General features: G+C 31.4%; 1 protein-coding gene across 1 annotated transcript in view; it reads right to left on the reverse strand.

Annotated features, from left to right (window-relative positions):
* Positions 1-6,746: 6,746 nt before the first annotated feature.
* LOC150088766 (actin nucleation-promoting factor WAS-like) overlaps positions 6,747-18,648 on the reverse strand; it is a 76,481-nt gene continuing 64,579 nt past the window's right edge. The window contains exons 9-12 of the mRNA XM_090370891.1: positions 17,800-18,125; positions 17,055-17,150; positions 13,530-13,638; positions 6,747-6,852 (exon numbers count right to left, since the gene is read on the reverse strand). Of these exons, the coding sequence (XP_090227017.1) occupies positions 6,794-6,852; positions 13,530-13,638; positions 17,055-17,150; positions 17,800-18,125 (590 nt within the window). The 3' untranslated portion in view covers positions 6,747-6,793. The remainder of the gene's footprint in view (positions 6,853-13,529; positions 13,639-17,054; positions 17,151-17,799; positions 18,126-18,648) is intronic.

An 18,648-nucleotide genomic window follows, 5' to 3' on the forward strand; every position in this document is an offset into this window, starting at 1 on the left:
ACCTTCACGAGTTGCCTATTCACAGTTATACTTCAAATAAGTAATGCTTCCACATTGCGAAAATGTGGAAGCATTACTTATTTAAAAACAACCCATTGTGAAAATAATTCCACAATACAAGTTGCCAAATGGTGTTTAGTAGTTTGATGATACTTAATAAAAATTTAGGATTAAAGCCTCAGACTATGGGAAAATTTTTATTAAGTATTAAACTAGTAAACATCTTTTGTCATCTCTCATATTGTGGAATTATTTTCACAACTGGGTCATCAGCCATTATATCATCAGGCTGCCTTTGCGCCGATGAAGAGCCAGATAGCCCTGAAACATCCTGGGTGGTGGTATCCATTAAGAATAAGTTGTTGTTTTGGTTTTTAGGAGCATTAGCAACTAAGGCCATATTACTCCAGGATATGCGGTGGTCATTCCTTGACCTTTCCGCATCCTCCGTATTTGGTGGTGACGGGCTTAAACCCCGGTCTAATCAAGAAGCGTGTGCTACGCACTGCTGCTCCTTCCCACCTGGCTACGGAGGCGCCTTAAGAATAAGTAACAATAGTCCTCTATTGGGGAAGCATTACTTATTTGAAGTATAATTAGAAAGGCAAAGGTTGGCAGTGTTGTTAACGACAATATTCTACTCCAACTGGATCTAGATAAGTTGGGCAAATGGGCTGAGAAGTGGCAACTGAAGTTTAACATTGACAAATGCAAAGTATTGCATATGGGTAGCAATAACCGAAGAGAAATGCACCAACTGTGTGGTACTACACACAAGGAAGTGGAAAGTGAAAAAGACCTGGGGGTAATTGTGCAGTCAAATATGAAGTTCGCTGATCAGTGCAGATGGAGTCTTGTCAACGATATATAGGAATTTTGCTAGCATGGACAGGGAGGCGATTATCCTGTTATACAAGGCAATGGTCAGGCCACACCTAGAGTACTATGTACAGGTCTCAAGGCCTCATTTTAGGAAGGATGTAGAGTTGCTAGAACGAGTACAAAGAAAGACAACAAAGGGGTGCTCTTACCAAGAAAGGCTTGGCTTAAGTTCTGCAAATTGCAGCATCTGGAGAGTAGGCACCTGCGAGGTGATCTGATTGAGGTGTATAAGGCCTTGAATGGCTTGAGCAAGCTGAATGCTGATGGGATTCTTCCTCTTGCTCAGATTAAGAACCCGAGGGAGCACAGATTCAAATTGAGGAAAGACAGTTGTAGAATAGATGTGCGGAAACTTGCCTTTAGCCAGCAGATAGTTGATTGGTGGAACAGACTTCCATCTTTTGTTGTGGAAGTTGATAGCCTAAATAAATTTAAAGCTGAGCTGGACAGGCATTTGGAACGAATAAAAGGGTGAAATGGGAGGTTTTTTTTTTTTTTTTTTTTTGGCTGATGCTGCATAAGCTTGCTTCCTTTCATTGTATGCCTCTACTAATGCTAACGCTGTGAAAGTATTCACAACATGAAACGGCCACTATAATAACTTTGGTTAATTTTCAGCATATAGATGTGATGCAATTGCACAAACTTATATGTCAGGTCAATATTTTTAATTTTATGGCTGATAATACACTTGTATTAAACTCTTCTTGGAATTTTGTACAAAAGGCATTCTGATCCATTTAACCTTGTTAAGAGCAGCACTAAATAAAATAAATATATAATCATTTTGAGCATTAAATCATTAAAAAAGTTAATAAGATTTAAAGTTTTGGCTACATAAAACTAGTTATCATAGAGAAGTTGATGAATAAAAATATAACACTACACCATGCTTCTTTATATGAATTAACTAGTTTTTCTTATTTATAGGAAATGCTTCAGATTTCTTTCATATGCAGCCTTCATACTAGTTATTATTCTATATATTACATATACTAGGAAGTAAAAAAATCCTCTCTACGTAAAAGTTATTTCTCAGTGATAGGCAGACCACAGCATAATGAAAATTATGCATTTATTTTTTAAAAATATGATGTTCAAATTTGACTTAAAAAATACAAATTTTTCTTATGATACAAGCTAAGTAATTTTATTATATACATAGAGAGACCTTGATTAACATCATAGTTGCATTTCTGGACAACAAGTTAATTAAAATAGAATTTGCTACAGACCCAATTTTGTAGATTAAGGTTGAATTCTCAAACAACTGATTATAAACATATTTTGCAGACAAATAAAGTTGATAAAACCATTCAAATTAAGAATGCTTATAAAATGTGAATAACGTAAATACTGAAAATAGAGGTGGGAACTTTTGTATGTGACAGGTCATCTAAAGCCAAACATTTGTTGCCAGCCATGTTTAAGTTGGGCAAGTTTGCTTAAGATTAGTTAAGATGCTTATATCTTGTGTGTAAATGTATTTGAGTGTCTGTGTTGCACGCATATGGGGAGAACAAAAATCAGTTTTCCAAAAGAGTAAATCCTTCATATCTCAAGCTATATTTAAGTAAAAGATAAATAATCACATTACATTTAATGCTGCTACAATTATAATGATTTATTTAATTTCATGATTTTAAGAAGATAATCAACTGTAATTAGCACTGTAATTCAGTTTATTTTAAGAAAATTTAACATGACCAAAACCAAAAAAAAAAAAAAAAAAAAAAAGACATTTTTTTTAATCAAGCATAGCAATATCAGCTGTGGAACCAAAACATGAAGTTTTCTATTCTTTATTTTTTAATCAAGAAGAAACAAAATGGATACAATGTTCAGGATCCACTGTAAATACTTTTCCCCGTGCTTAAGCTCCCAAGTACAGGCATTCAACAACATTGTTTTAACCAAGCACCACTCATTTTCCTAAATTAGTCGTTAATCTATTCATCCTTATTTTTAATTACTAAGCAGCTACAGTTTTTAAACATTATTTGTATATGAATAATTTTTAGCAACAGACTTTCCCACTATTGCTGGAAATAACTGGCCCCTGCAAGATCAACAGCATGTTTGTGGGTTCAAAAATGCTTAACTGCTTAATGACTGACACATCAAAGTCAACATTACATGACATTTATAATGGAAATGATGCAATTTTGAAACAACAGTGATGTTAATAAAAGCCTGAATTTCAAAAAGTGCCTACTGTATTTGTATTGCATAACAATGTGTTATTATTAACTTTTTTATTTCACATATTATGGTTTTAGATGCATCCATGATTATAGCACAATTCAAAATCACATTGCAGCAACTAAAAGATATTGTCATTGAATGCTCAGAATTCCATTAACTAGTAATGGGGAATTGAAATGTTTGAATTTTAATTACTTCTAATAAATAATAATAATAATAAACATTTAGGACATAGTTACTTATTCTAGATGGCAAAATAATCAAAAATGATAAGCTCACAGAGAAAGAAGTAATGATACTCTAGTAAGAAGAAATAATGGTATAAAAATACTAACTGATAACTATCTTTGAAAATATATATCAATTACAACTATCTGTGCATTTAATTTTTCACATTCAGAAATACACCAACATAAATTAGGTCATGTAAATTATGTTATGTAAAGTTAACAACACCATTTTTTTTTTCTCTAGCACTATCTAATCTAGGCAGCACTACATCAAGTATATTTTTTGAATTTGATCAACAGATTGATATGTCTGACAATGAATTATACAGATCTACAATGAAATACAATGATCGAGAACAAGTATATGAAAGTAGAGTACACTGTATTAATGGAACATCTGTACAGTTCTTTTTTTTGGTCTTAGAGTGACTTTTCTTCCTATTCAGAAACCTATATTTACAATAGCAGGATCTAGTAATTCTAAGAATACAGGCAACCTTTCTTTTTGTGGCGATCACAAAATACATGTCAAAAATTTATTGAACACATTCTTTTCTACTTGTAAAGTGTGTGTATACTACATTCACAGCAGCAACTTTGAGCTTTTCTTTAAATATATGCAAAGAATGGCTAAATAAGTAGACAATATTAGTCAACTAAGCTAATGTCAAACTAATCTAAAGAAAGACACTAGAAACTATTTAATATACACCTAACCTGACTAGAATTACAGTATAAAGTATTTTTTCATTCCAGTTGAAAATAATACATAAATTATTTTTTTTTTAGAATAGCAATTCTCTATATACTGTAAATGATACATTTATATAAATATTTAGAGTATTCTAAATAAATACTTCAGAAAATTGATTTCTGTGAAAAAGATTGAGGTACTCTTGTGCCATGTATGAACTATATAAACTGAAAGGTTTATAACCAGTGTACAATTTTTATTTGCATTTTAATCTTATGAGGTTTGTAAAATAAATTCTTTTTTCCCCAGATGAGGAAGAATTTATTTTCTCAAATGCAAAAAATTTTGCATTTTCATAATTTTTTAAAATTATCTTTTAAGTATATGTACAAAATGCATACTTAAAAGATATTCCTAAAATCCTTCCATGCTTTTAATTACTCTAGGTACATACATGGCAAACAAGGTACCCATCAACAAATTCTCAGTGAAGCTTAATTCTACTTATTATTTAATTTTGACTATTTTTCTTAAAGTTACCCTAAAACACATTTATAATTATGTATTTTCAAGATGACAATGGATATTTTTATTTATTTTCATTCTGTGGAACCAAAATTTAGATCACCTATCTTTATATTAAGTAGTTACACATTTTATAAATAATAACAACAATAACAACAACAATAAATATATATATTGTTAATTTTATGTTATTTTTAAATCAGACAATTACACCAACAAGGGCATTTGGAAAATACCTCTGCTTAAATAACCATACTACTAGCTTAAAATCTTGAAGACTAATTATGGAGAGTGATGCTGTGGATGAACTATCTGTAACAAGTTGAAGAGATAAAAAAATAGTTATGCAAAATTTTTATGGCTATCTACCAAACTGCTATAGGAAGATAATTATTCATAAGATGTAAATGACATTACAAACAAATCACACGATCATTATGTGATTTGTTCAAACAAATCATCATATGCAATGATGATTAACTGTCAATCAATAGTGGTAGTCAGTGCTACTATAAGAATATAAAATTCCTTTGGGAAAGACTGCTTTTGACCAGCAAATGCTAAAATTTTATTTATGATTATAATTGAGAAGAATTCAAAAATTTTTTTTTTGTGAACATGCTGCTTTGAAGAATATCAAAATTTAGAATTGAATAAAATATTCCTCTTATTAAATGGAAAATTATGCCCATTGTGAATGGGCATAATTTTCCATTCTGATTACCTCAATTTCTTTTAAAGCTCAAGTATCAGTATTTGATCAGAATATGATATTGCTAATTTCAGGTCATGACTTGTTAAAGTAAGACATTAATTCCTAAACAACAAGAATAAAGATTATTTTGACTTTAGCTACTTCATTAAGCAATATAAAAAGTTATTCTTTCATAAAAACACATTCAAGTATAATTTATAGGTTATTTTCAAGACCTAATGTTGCACAATCAGTATAGAGACAATTTTGAATGATATTTTTTCCTCAAAAATTGTTTTCATTGAAACAAACTTTTTAAACAATTTTTTTAACAGAATTAAATTAGCATTTTGCATAATGGCTCTACGAAATTATAGTTAAGTTTCTGACACTAGAAATGCAAGGTTTGGTATACAAGAAAAGAAGAACTTGGATAAAAATCAGGTAGAAACTTCCATTTCTGCATCCCTTTAACTTGTAGTTATACAGAAAACAATTTCTGATGCAATTAAACTCACTTATTATGTGAAGGTGTCTACTAGCAGAAACTTAAAAAACTGTCTAAAAAAATTTCGACAACAGAACATTTTTTTAAGTTTCTTCCGTTTTTTTTAAAATTTTGTGTTGCAGATCAAGTAAGCCATCTAGCCTTAAAAAAAACCCCCTCAGTATATTAAACTGATCATAATTATTTTTACATGTTGAACTTTTGAGATACTGCATCATCACTGTGGAGAGTGCTGATCACACTGCTAAACAACTGAATACTACACCTTAAATTGCTTCTGATGAGATAGGCACACTTAAATACAAGTTCATTTCAAAAATTAATAAACAGCACAGCTGGAACACTATATAAATCACTTTCAAGTAATGAAAATGTGGAACACAAGAGTAAGCTTTTTTCCTTAAAAAAGGTATAATTTCCTTGAACTCATAACAGTTAAAACTCCACAATTATATAAAAACAAACGTCAGGCACTTAAAAATTTACTGTTTTCAATAAAACAGAGAAAAGCAAAAGACAAAAGTATATTTATATACAGAATAACCTCACACCTCCTAAAGTGGTATGGAAATTTGTGAAATAATGAGCATTTTAAATCTGTGTGGAGTGTAATCTGCCTTTAATTTCTTAAAGAATTACACTCCACACAAGTTGAAATGCTCATTATTTCACCAATTTCCATTTCTTGATATACCAGCACACCATGCCACTAAAAGAATATTGAAGTTCTAAAGCATTAATTGGCAATTTTTAACATGTGAGCTGTAAAATGCTAAGCTCTTTCCATATAGCATCTAAAGAATTAATTTCTCTTTAGTGTATGGTTATAATCAATTAAATGTTCATTGATGGGCATGAATACACAAATAACTAAGCAAAACATAAAAACCTATTCTTTTTGTTTCCTTCAATTAATCAACAAGAGGAATCTTGAATATTTATGAGTGAGTGAAAGGAAGAACTATACTTGTAACTTCATTTAATATACAAATATTCTAAACAGTTTCAGAGGTGCAATGGTTTTAAAAATATGAGCATGCTTAGATAGAGAGGAACTAATCTTCCCAATCTTCCTCTTCTTCATCTTCCTCATCATCATCACTTCCACTCTCATCTGAAAATAATTATCAAAATCATGTATATTTATCATGAATATGATCAATACAGTCATTATGCTTACTAATAAAAAGTGAATGAACATAATATTAAAAAAGAAAACTAGTTTATAGGATATTTCTATACTTACCAAACAATTGTGTGTGTGGGGGGGGAGTACAGTCATGAACCTAAACTTGACGACAACCCTTGTCTCCACAAGTGTACACATCCCACAGCACCTAAGTGTGAAGTCACTGACCAGTGCAGCATATATAGTGATAATATGGGTGGTGCCTATCTGTACATAGCCCATGCAATGAAAAAGGGAAGGACATTACAGAGTTTGAATGGGGAATGATTTTTGATGCTAGGAAGGCAGGGCCAGTATCTCAGCAAATGCAGGCATTGTAGTTGTTCGAGGGCTGCAGTAGTGAAGGTGTGGTGGGAAAGGTCCAAAGAGGGAAACACAACCACTCAATGTGTCAGAATGGGGAGACTACCACCACTACTGGTTGATTGTTAAGGTGAATGGCAATTGGTATGTGCTGTCTGGGACAACAAATGACTCAAGATTTCTCAATTAACAGCAGACTATAACCAGGATGCACATAAAAATGCCTCTGAGTGCATCATCCAATGGATGTCTGTGGAGCAGACAATCTGTTCATGATGCCTCTCGACTGTTATTGATGCCTCTGCCTGCAGTGGGCACTGGAGCACCGTTCCTGGACAACAGATGACTGGAAAAGTCACCTGGTCTGATGATTCATAGTTCCACCACCAACATGCTGATGAATGGGTGCGTATTCAACAGCAGTATCATGGTTTGGGGGATGTTTTCATGGACATCACTAGGTCATCCCCATAGAACACATCCTCACAGCCAGATCCTGTGGTGGCATTGGTAGTGCTGAACTAACATTTAGGAGCTGCTGCCCTACATAAGATACATGTCACCTTACCACTGTTTCAGATGGCAGTGGACTCTTTCAACAGAACAACACCCTCTGCCTGCATTGAACAGGAATGGTTCGAGGATCATGTGATTTCCTCGACATCAATCTCATCGAACATTTGTGGGATGATGCTGTGGAACACAGAATTCAGCAGTCCACATCATTGCCCTATCCTGTTGCTGAACTCCAGGAAGTTCATCTTTCTAGTTGGTCCAGGATACCTGAGGACACCTTCTGCAGTCTCATGGAGTCAATGCCATGAAGTGGTGCAAGTGTCTATTGTGGCAAAAGGCAGTCCAACACACTATTAGATAGGACAACAATCAAATAGCATGTGCATGTATGTGTGCACATACATGCACACACCCACTAATAATAATTAGATAAAAGAAGGAGCATTAATACATGAGAGAACCTGTGTGAGAGAATTTATAAAAATGTGACTATACACTCACACACAAAGCAGCAGGGATAAATATAGCAAATATATTAAGGAAATAAAAGTATAACTAAATAAGAATATGGACAGAAGCACTGTCTGTGTAACTACCAAATTTTTAAATAAATTTAAACATATGAGGTAAATGCCAAATATAAAACACACATACATATGTAAATATATATGTTAGAGCAGTTGAATAGTGTACTTTCTAGTGATGAATATTAATAGTTCAAACTTCCAAATCTGGCAATCTTGAAATCTTCCAGACTGGATGTATACAATAAGTTACTCTATAGGCTTTATATATATATATATATATATATATATATATATATATGTGGAATATGAAAACAAGGATGTGGAAAAACAGGAAAAATAAGGAAAAACAAGGAAAAAACAGTACGTGCACCTGAATGCGCAAAGCAGCAAAACAGGATACATGTATATAAATAAGATAAAATATAAAAAATAAAATAAAAATAGATGGAGAAGTTATTAAACACAAAATGCCAAACCTAGTTGAAGAAAAAAAAGAGAAAAAGAATGTTAAGATCCTATAAAAAAAAAATAATAAAAATAAATAAATAAATAAATAAAATAAAATAAAATAAAAAATAATAATAATTATTAAGTAGAATTAAATCCGAATTAATGCCGAATTAACAGGCCAATTATATGTACAAAAGCTGAAAGAAAAAGAGGGAGGGTGATAGAGATAAAAATTATAAAATAAAAATTAAAAATTGGTACATAGATCAGGTATTTCATCAGGGGGCTACACCTGATCATGTACCAAACACTGTGTTTCTATGCAAACTCATGCTGATGGAGAAGCTGAAGAAATGAAAGGAAATAAAAAAAAAAAAAAAAAAAAAATAAAAAATAAGAAATTATTTATATATCTCCATAAACATGAGTGAGGTAGCCCCAACGCAGTGTATTTAGATTAATAAATTAAGTAACGTAGTGTAACCGCAAATGCAGTGTATTTAGATTAATAAATTAAGTAACGTAGTGTAACCGCAGTGTATTTAGATTAAAAATTAAGAAAATTGAGTAACGCAAACGCAGTGTATTTAGATTAAAAAATTACGCAACGCAGTGTATATGGAAATAAATTGAGTCGATAGTATGTAATAAATAAATAAATAACAAGGTAGCGGTATAGAAAAAGGAAGCAATGCAAGGTAGGGGAGGGAAAAGAAGTTAAAAATACAGAGGCGAAGATAGTGAGAATGAGGAAAGTGAGAATGTCCGAATCACCCTCGTATTACACTAATAGTTCAACGGACGGAAAGACGAAGAGTAGAAAGTAGAAAGAAGTAAAGCGAAGGAAAAGAGTTTAAAGGATACTAGGCAAGCTGGGGATGTAAGTACCCAACCTCATAGAGAGGGCCTTGGCTGTGAGAGTGTTAGTAGAAGTGGAAATTAATACCGCTAGCTTGTATTGTATATTTTACGAAATAAAATAAAATAAAAAATATGAAAAGGAAGAAAATTAAATACTTATGATAGTTGGCAGAAACAAGTTGAGTGAAATATAATTAAGAAATGACAATAAAATATGCGATCATGATTAATAAGGTACAATTACGCGAATATGATTAATAAGAATGGAATGCAAACAGAGGGAAAACTATGACAACGATGGTGGAGTTGCTCAGAAGAGAAGAACTATGGGAGCCCTCTGTGGTCAAAATAAAATAGAGAAAATAAGATTGGACATAAGTAATTATTGATATTAAATTACGAAAATGAAAAGAAAACTTAGGAAGTGAAAGAACACGAACATCGTTCTAATAGAAGTTATAATAGAAGTCATTATGTGTGATCACTTTCCAAGTGGTGGAAATACCACCATTCAAATGTACAACTATACAACTATACAAGTATCGAATTAACCCTAATCAAGGTGGAACATGGTGAAACCGAATTTTTCTTTAATGAAATTAGAGAGATTTTTTATAATAAAATTTAAGAAATTAATAGGAATGTCATTATTGCGAAGTTTGGTATAGAGATCATTCAAAGCACCAGCGAAAAGTGATTGATTGCTACTAATATTAGCTAAACGGATAATTTGTGTGTAGATTATATTTTTATGAACCTTAATCGAAATATTCGAGTTCCAATTTGTTAAATAGATAATATTAAAATTAAATTCGCTTCTTTTGTCAAATAGTTCCAAATTATGACGAAGAGGAGGACTATTTAAAGTAATACTTAAATCCAAAAAATTTGCATGCTGGTTGCCAAAGTTTTCTTTATTGAGAGTGAGTTCAGTTGGATATATGGATTTAGCAATATTTTCAAAATGAATGTTGAGAATAAGAATGTCATCAACATAGCGGAATGCATAAAAATTAAGGTTCGGGTTGTTATCAATAAATAGATGTTCGTAATAATGGAGAAATAGATTAGATACTATGCTAGAAATTTGTGAACCCATGGGAACTCCTATGGATTGTTTATAAGCATATTTACCATCGTGGATGTAATTGTTTAGGATACAGAGGTTGATGTAGTTATTCCAAGTAACCTCATCTGTTGATATAACGTTTTTGTATTTGAGGAACAATTGATGAAGTACATTAACAATTAGGTGATGCGGTAAGGAGGTAAATAAGTTGGTGAAGTCATATGTTTCAATACTAAATATGCTGGAATATGCATTGGAATTAAAAATTTTAATAATACTGTGGTTGTTGTTAATGATCCAAGTGGTAGGGATATTAATAAGGATAGTAGTTAACAATTTGAAAAATTGTTTACCTGGATGATAACAGCCACTTTTTTTGGCACTAGTGATGAATCTGAAGCCAACTGGATGTTTATGGAATTTGGCTATCATATACAAGAAAGGCAAAGTAGAATTGCGAATTTTGGTATGCAATTTTTTATGCAAAGCTATAATTTTTTTGATGATGGTATTAATGCCGAGATTACAGCGTGAAAAGGTGGAACTACTTTCTACTTCCTTTTTGAGGGTGGTGTAATAAAATTGCTTGCAGAAGATAGCAAAGTTATTAGAAGCCTTATCTACCGGAGTGATGATAAATTTTTGTTGTAAATCTGAGATGGCTTTTTTCAGGTTAAAATACTTGGTATGCGAATTATTATAAAGGTAGTAAGTTTTAGAAATAATTTTTTTAATGTCTTGAAATGTGACATTTATCCAATTATAGAAAGCTTCGTGTGGTATTGTATATTTATATGCTAACTAAAATAAATAATTTCTTATTTTTTATTTTTATTTTTTTTTTTTTTTTTTTTATTTCCTTTCATTTCTTCAGCTTCTCCATCAGCATGAGTTTGCATAGAAACACAGTGTTTGGTACATGATCAGGTGTAGCCCCCTGATGAAATACCTGATCTATGTACCAATTTTTAATTTTTATTTTATAATTTTTATCTCTATCACCCTCCCTCTTTTTCTTTCAGCTTTTGTACATATAATTGGCCTGTTAATTCGGCATTAATTCGGATTTAATTCTACTTAATAATTATTATTATTTTTTATTTTATTTTATTTTATTTATTTATTTATTTTTATTATTTTTTTTTTTTATAGGATCTTAACATTCTTTTTCTTTTTTTTCTTCAACTAGGTTTGGCATTTTGTGTTTAATAACTTCTCCATCTATTTTTATTTTATTTTTTATATTTTATCTTATATATATATATATATATATATATATATATAAAGCCTATAGAGTAACTTATTGTATACAGTACATGGAAAGTATAGTAACTGTTGCACAGTACAGTAAAAAGATACATTTTACTGTACTACTTATGCTGATAGTTAAAGTTACATGACTATCCAATGCAGTGCAGTGTAGTGTGGTAATTGCTTAATTTAGTTATTCTATATAAATAACCACCTTCATCAGTTTCTTTATATTGAATAAGCTGAATGTAGCAATTACAGAAGAATTTCTCCTCCTCATTGTAAAATGTATGAAAGATTGTTTAACATAACTGTGGGAATGAACAGTTGGGTTTCAGGCCAAATGGGAAGGTGGGGTGGAGAGTCAGAATCAAATATGAGCATTAAGATAAATTATGGAAAAGTCACTGACCCTGAAAATACACAAAAAAGTATGGAAATTTGCTGTTTTAAATTTTAGAAAAGTATCACATCAATAATAATCTTTCAAGGGGAATAAAAAGATTATATAAAAATGGCAACTATACAGTGGAGATTGAAGAAAACATTTGAAAGTAGTTTAAAGTTAAATTTGGAGTAATGCAGGGTTACATCTTACTGCCATTTATTTTTAAAATTTTCATGGAGATCATTTATGGAAACAAATGTAAATTACTAGCAAGCTTTATTGTGAGAGATGTAAAAGCTGCATCATTATTATATTCAGATTATATTGTCCTGTTAAATAATAGGTTTAAAGAAGCAAAATGATGCAGGGAAGCATGCTTATGTAGCACTAGTCAAATAATAAAATAAAATAATAATAAAAAAAAAACAAATTTAAGTTAAGTTAAAAAACAAAATGAAACAATCAATGTCATCTTCTCTCCATTCCTCTACCCATTTCTTTTACATATTTATCAATATTTCCTAAGTTTATATAAACCACCACAGATCACACAAACTTTAAACCTTCACAAGACATTCAATTTTGGGTTTAATGCTATGAACTGTAAAGTTGAAGAATTGAGTGTCTGGAAATGGATACTTTTTTTGAAAATTTTGCCTTTTTTTGACTTAACATATTAAATTGTGTTCAATAAGCAGTTAATAGTCCTAGTCACTTTTGTTAGCTTATTTTTAAAATTATCTAGAGATTTTGTAAGTGATGACTTAATATTCAGAGAGCTTTTGTATCAGTCTTTTGGAGAAGATACTGTATCACATAACTAGTAGATTATGTGTGTGGTATTTGGTAATTGCAGGATTTTAATTTGGGTAAATAAAAATTCAAAATAAAAATAAATTAATATTCAAAGGCACTTTGTAAAGGTTTTCATTTCACTCAGAACTCCAGAATTAAAAAAAAAAAAAAAAAAAGTAAATATGAAAAATATAGCATGGCTAAATTAAAATATAATTAATAAATATTAGACAGATATAGATAAGTATAGAATATTAAAGATAAAATATAACAGCATTATTAAAAAGAGTGGAAATAAAAGACCCTCACATGTCTGCCAACAATTTAATAATAAAATTTAATTTAATTTCAGGCAAGCAACATACTGAAAAGAAATACACTGATGCTTGGGAAATAAGAAAGAACAAGTGGGGTGGGAACAAGAGTGCACTGACAGTATTACCTGAGTGCTGGAGAACACGGGATCTCTCTTGCAGTGCTCTTGCTAGGGCTCCAGCTAATCCTTCAAGTGGTGTAACAGCTATGTTTGTTTGCTTTGAGTCATCATTCACCTGGAATTACAAGCACTTCAGCACAAAACAAAAAAGTTGCAAGATATGTTATCATTATGCAAGAAGCATGACGATAACATATAACCAATAATAATAATTTAATGTATGCAATGCATACATTAAATTATTATATTATATTTCAGGCATGTTTGATTTTTTAATTTAAATTAAATGAATTTTTTTATTTTTCTGTGATTAACAGAAGTGAAAAGTAAATATAGTTATCTTCTTATCAATTAATTACTAAGATTATAACTTTATTGAATCCTTATTAAAACTCTGTAGTTCTACATTCTCTAAACTTAGCCATTCAGTTGAATTATAACTGTACAATATTTATTATTCTCTGCACATATACTCTGTTTTACAAAGTCCTTTTCTTTCTATGTATATATGTATCTCGTCACAAGTCTTACATAACAATACACGTATAATACGCATGGATTGTATAAATTTAACAATACAGGTGACCCCTGCTTAACGCTGATAATTCGTTCCGGAAAAACAGAGCGTAAGTAAATCCGCGCTAAGCGAGCGCTGCATTCCCATAAGGTAACATACGTATTTGTGAGTTGCGGCCGGTGTCATGGGATATTTCCTAATCAATAATAAACGGTAGTGAAAAGATGCACAAATGTCAGTCAAAATATTTAATATTCAAATATTTCTACATATAAAATATTCTGCATTACATGCGTATATAATTATGTGGTAACTATTTACGTATCAAAATTAAACTTAAAATTCCAATTAAAATCATGAATTTAATTGATTTTAATTGATTTAATTTAATTGATGAATTTAATCATGAAAAATGTGTCGATTTTGGATTGAGCTTTGCCCTCTTCCAAATAAACTAAAAGGGGCATTAATTTTAAATCCCCCGCAGTGTTACCACCCAACAATAAAGTCAACTGATCCTTTGCCGCTTTGAAACCTGGCATGTTTTTCTCTTCTTTCAATATGAAACTTCTTTTAGGCATTCATTTCCACAAAAGTCCTGCTTCATCTATATTAAAAACTTGTTGAGAAGTATAACACATAATACCCTTCTTCAATAATTTTAACAAGTTCTTTTTTGAAAGTTTCAGCTCCTTGATCTGTACTTGCAGCTTCTCCCTGGATTTTAAATCTATTCAACCAGCCCTTACCAATTTTAAATGGTTCCACATTTTTTTTTTTTTTTTTAGGTGAGTTTTCTTCAGATCATTATATAGGCTAATCTCTCTCTCTCTCTTTTTTTTTTTTTTAATAATATTTAACTTAACTGAATTCTGCACTGGATATTATCTTCAATAAAATTAGTTAAAGTCTTTCCATTTCAATCCTAATAGCCAGCCTAGCCCTAGTTGCTTGCAGTGGAACAGCTATCTTTCCCGCGGCTAAAAATTAATTCTTTATTTTTTTATAATTGTTCTTACAGTTAAACTTGCAAGTCCTAAATTATGGCATGCATCCGCTTGTTGTTGACCGGAATCGATTCACTTCAAAACATCTAATTTAATTTTCAAATTCAGTATTTTTCTTACATTTATAGTCTTCATACTGTGCCCAGACGTTGTTGCTTTTTCATTCCTATCGGCCATTATTAACTCTTCGAAAATATAACTGCATTGGTTGCATTAATTACGATACAATGTTTGAGTAAACTGTCTGTTATGCACGATGTCTAATACTGTACTGAGTGATTACTAGACTTCGGATAAATGCATATAACGCAAATATTACAAGCAATATACTTGATCATTTTTTAAAATGTTGATCTTGAACTACGTAACAAGTCACTGTACTGCAATTAAATTAGCGTGCGAGAAAATTTCACTTGAGCGTGGGAAAATTTTTCAAGTCGGCATGGGAAACGTTTTAATGCTGTTTTGCTATTCATTTTCAAGCTATCGACTCCATCAAATGAACCGATTTCGTTAAATATGCCAAAAATGCAATCTGTAAAAGAGCGTTATAGTGATCTGTGACAGCGTTATAGTCAGATATGGGTTATAGCGAATCAGCGTAAAGCGAATCGCATTATAACGGGGGCCTGCTGTACTGCATTAAAACTACATTTAATCTATAAATTTCTTTTTTACATACAAATTGTATGGGGGGAAAGAAATAATAATTGTCATATTTCTATTTGTCCAATTTTAATGAAATTTGAAATGGCTTGCCAAATATTTTTAAAAGGTATAAATATAAAATTTTACAAAATTCTCTCCACCGGTACTCAAGTTGTTACTTGCAGATAGACAGATGGATGTGGTGAGAACAATATATACTTATGTGTGTGTGTGTGTGCGTGCGTGCGTGCACATGTGTGTGTAAGTGAGAGAGAGAAAAAATGAGGGAGATAGAGTGACAGAAGGCAAAAAAAAAATAATATATAAAAAGAGATAATAATTACAAAATTGACAAAATAAGAATGTTACCACACAATTTACAAAACTGGCCTCTCTCCTCAGAAGTCAACGGCCAGGATTGCAAGCAAATTAGCAACATGTCTTCATTTCTGATGTAAACCACAAGCCAAATGGTAAAAGGCATAAACATAAATAGTTTTTTTGATAATTGGCTTGTGAACTTTACAGTTAACACTATGAAGATGAAAAATTAAAAACTGGAATTGACAACAGAAATTCTAGAAACACACAACTTATTAGTCTAATACAAGTAAAGGTAAAGAGATATGAAAACAGTAAAAAGCAAATAGCCTTAAAAGAGAGCAAGAAACTTGAGACAGGCAAAGTTGCAAGCAAAAGTATTCAGAAAAAGTGAAATATAGATATAAAACTAAACAATAGCAGCACCTGGAAATAAATTTTAAACCAGAACCTAGAAATTTCTAAGAGTAAAAAATATGTAAAAGAATGGAAAAAATAACTTCCATTGTAGAGAAACTTGAGGAAAAGGTGGCAACACAACTGTACACAGGACAAAACAAAACCAAAACTAAAAAACATGTGACAATGAGATACAAATATAAAGCTATACGACAGCAGCATCTGGTGATAAAAATTTTCAAAACAAAAAATACTCGTAACTAGGGGAAAAAAAGCATTCACTGCATAGAGACATCATACTAAATATAGTCATAAACTATTAAATGTATGCTATATACATAATGTATATGAAATAAGGTGATAAAGTGAGATATAAGCAGATATAATGTGGAACGAATAGGTAGAGTAGGACAAAGTGTGGATGTATTATGTATCTGAAAAATTTTTGTAACTTATTTCAAAATTTTTTCATATGTATTTTTCAGATACATCAACTAAAGAAAATAAATAACAGAATATTAAGCTAAATGAGGGAAAAAGATAAAAACAATTTTAAAGTGAAAAAAAACAAACAAACATTGATTATACCACTATAGATACTTTCAACAAAATAATCATAAAGTTCATTGTCATACTTACAGGCTTTAATTCAATCCCTTGTCGAATCTGATTCATCAATGCTCCTCTGCTATCGTTAGAAACGTCTGTACTTGTTTGGTTGGTTGTTTGGACAGGCTAATTAAGCAAATACAAAATTTTAAAAATCTGTCATTATAAAATATTTTAAAAACCTGTCATATATAGAAATTTAAATTTGAACTATGTTAGTTCTGTTCATTCTCAACGGATCATATAGCTTCATACTATTATTACTTGTCATGATTTACTGAAGCCATTTCTGCAGATGGATTGATGATGTTAGCATTTGAGGAAAGAGGGTTTACTCTGACTTGGGCTAAAAGGAAACAAGACAGCATGGAGACATGTAATGAATAGAAGGCCAATAGTTCAGAAGGACTGATAATGCTATCATAGTGACCTGAACAGTCACTAGCTGTAACAGATTTGAATGATGATATTTATATTGTCATAAACAATAGAGTTTTAATTATGAAAATGCAGAGAATTTGTATATAAATTTGTTCAAGACAAAAAGACCAGTAAAATTTTTGTTGCAAAACTTTCTAGTCAGGCATGTAAAATATTAAAATTAGATCCAATTAAATATTCATAAATAAATGAATCCAGCATTTACATGTTAAGAAAAGTAAAGGTTTAAATATTCATCAAATTTTTATAAAATATGAAATCAATTATGAAATTTAGAGAACAGAAAAATTCTGGCAATAATTATCTTCAAATACTTTAAAGACATCATACTTACAGTCAGAGAAATTCCCTTTCGAATTGATTCTAGAAGGGCTGTCCTAGGGTCAGCTGTCATGTTTCCAGGGGAATCATTAGATGTTGGAGGAGGAGGAGGAGGAATACCATTAGAAGGTGGAGGAGGTGGTGGCGGCGGTGGTGGAGGTGGTGCTGGTGAAGCATTACAAGTTGGAGGAGTCCTGGAAGCATTTACTGCTGGTGGGCGTGGTGGTGGACCACGAGTTGGAGGTGGTGGGGGTGCTCCAAGATTGCGATGTAATGCAGACGGTGGTGCTGGTGACCTTGGAGGAGGAACTGGCGGTGGGGCCCTTGTGTGATGAGATGCTAATATACATAAAAAAGTAGTTAGGAAAAATTTTTTTGGTGACTTAAGGTACAGTATCACTTATGTAACAGTAAAAGCTTATTTATCTAGCATTCACATGTTGAAAAATATGCAAGCAGCTGGCACTTTCCTATCTTCCCATTATAATACTATGTACAGTTAACTGGTAAAAATTCAGAACTGTGTGGCAGCAGTTGTAGCTAAATGGCTTTATAATTTCTCTGAATTTCTTCTTTAGTCATAGTTCACTGCTGGCGGGAGCACTATTGATTCTAATAAACAGTTGTCATGCCACTGCAGAAGCAGTGCAAGCTTAATGCTTTGTGTTTATTCTCACAAAATATTTTCAGTGCCCTTTGAAAATTGCTTCGAAAGACTTGCACATCATAGTGGACACAAAAGGAAGACAATTGTTTAATATCAGGACACAAAAGGAAGACAGTTGTTTAATATCAAGCCCAGAGTTCATCAAGCAACTCAGAAAAGCTGAGAAATTCAGTGCACTGATAAAAGAATTTAATA

Source organism: Mastigoproctus giganteus, chromosome 3, assembly GCF_048544385.1.
Source record: "Mastigoproctus giganteus isolate SK-2022 chromosome 3, ASM4854438v1, whole genome shotgun sequence".
In the NCBI taxonomy this organism is placed as follows: Eukaryota; Metazoa; Arthropoda; class Arachnida; order Uropygi; family Thelyphonidae; genus Mastigoproctus; species Mastigoproctus giganteus.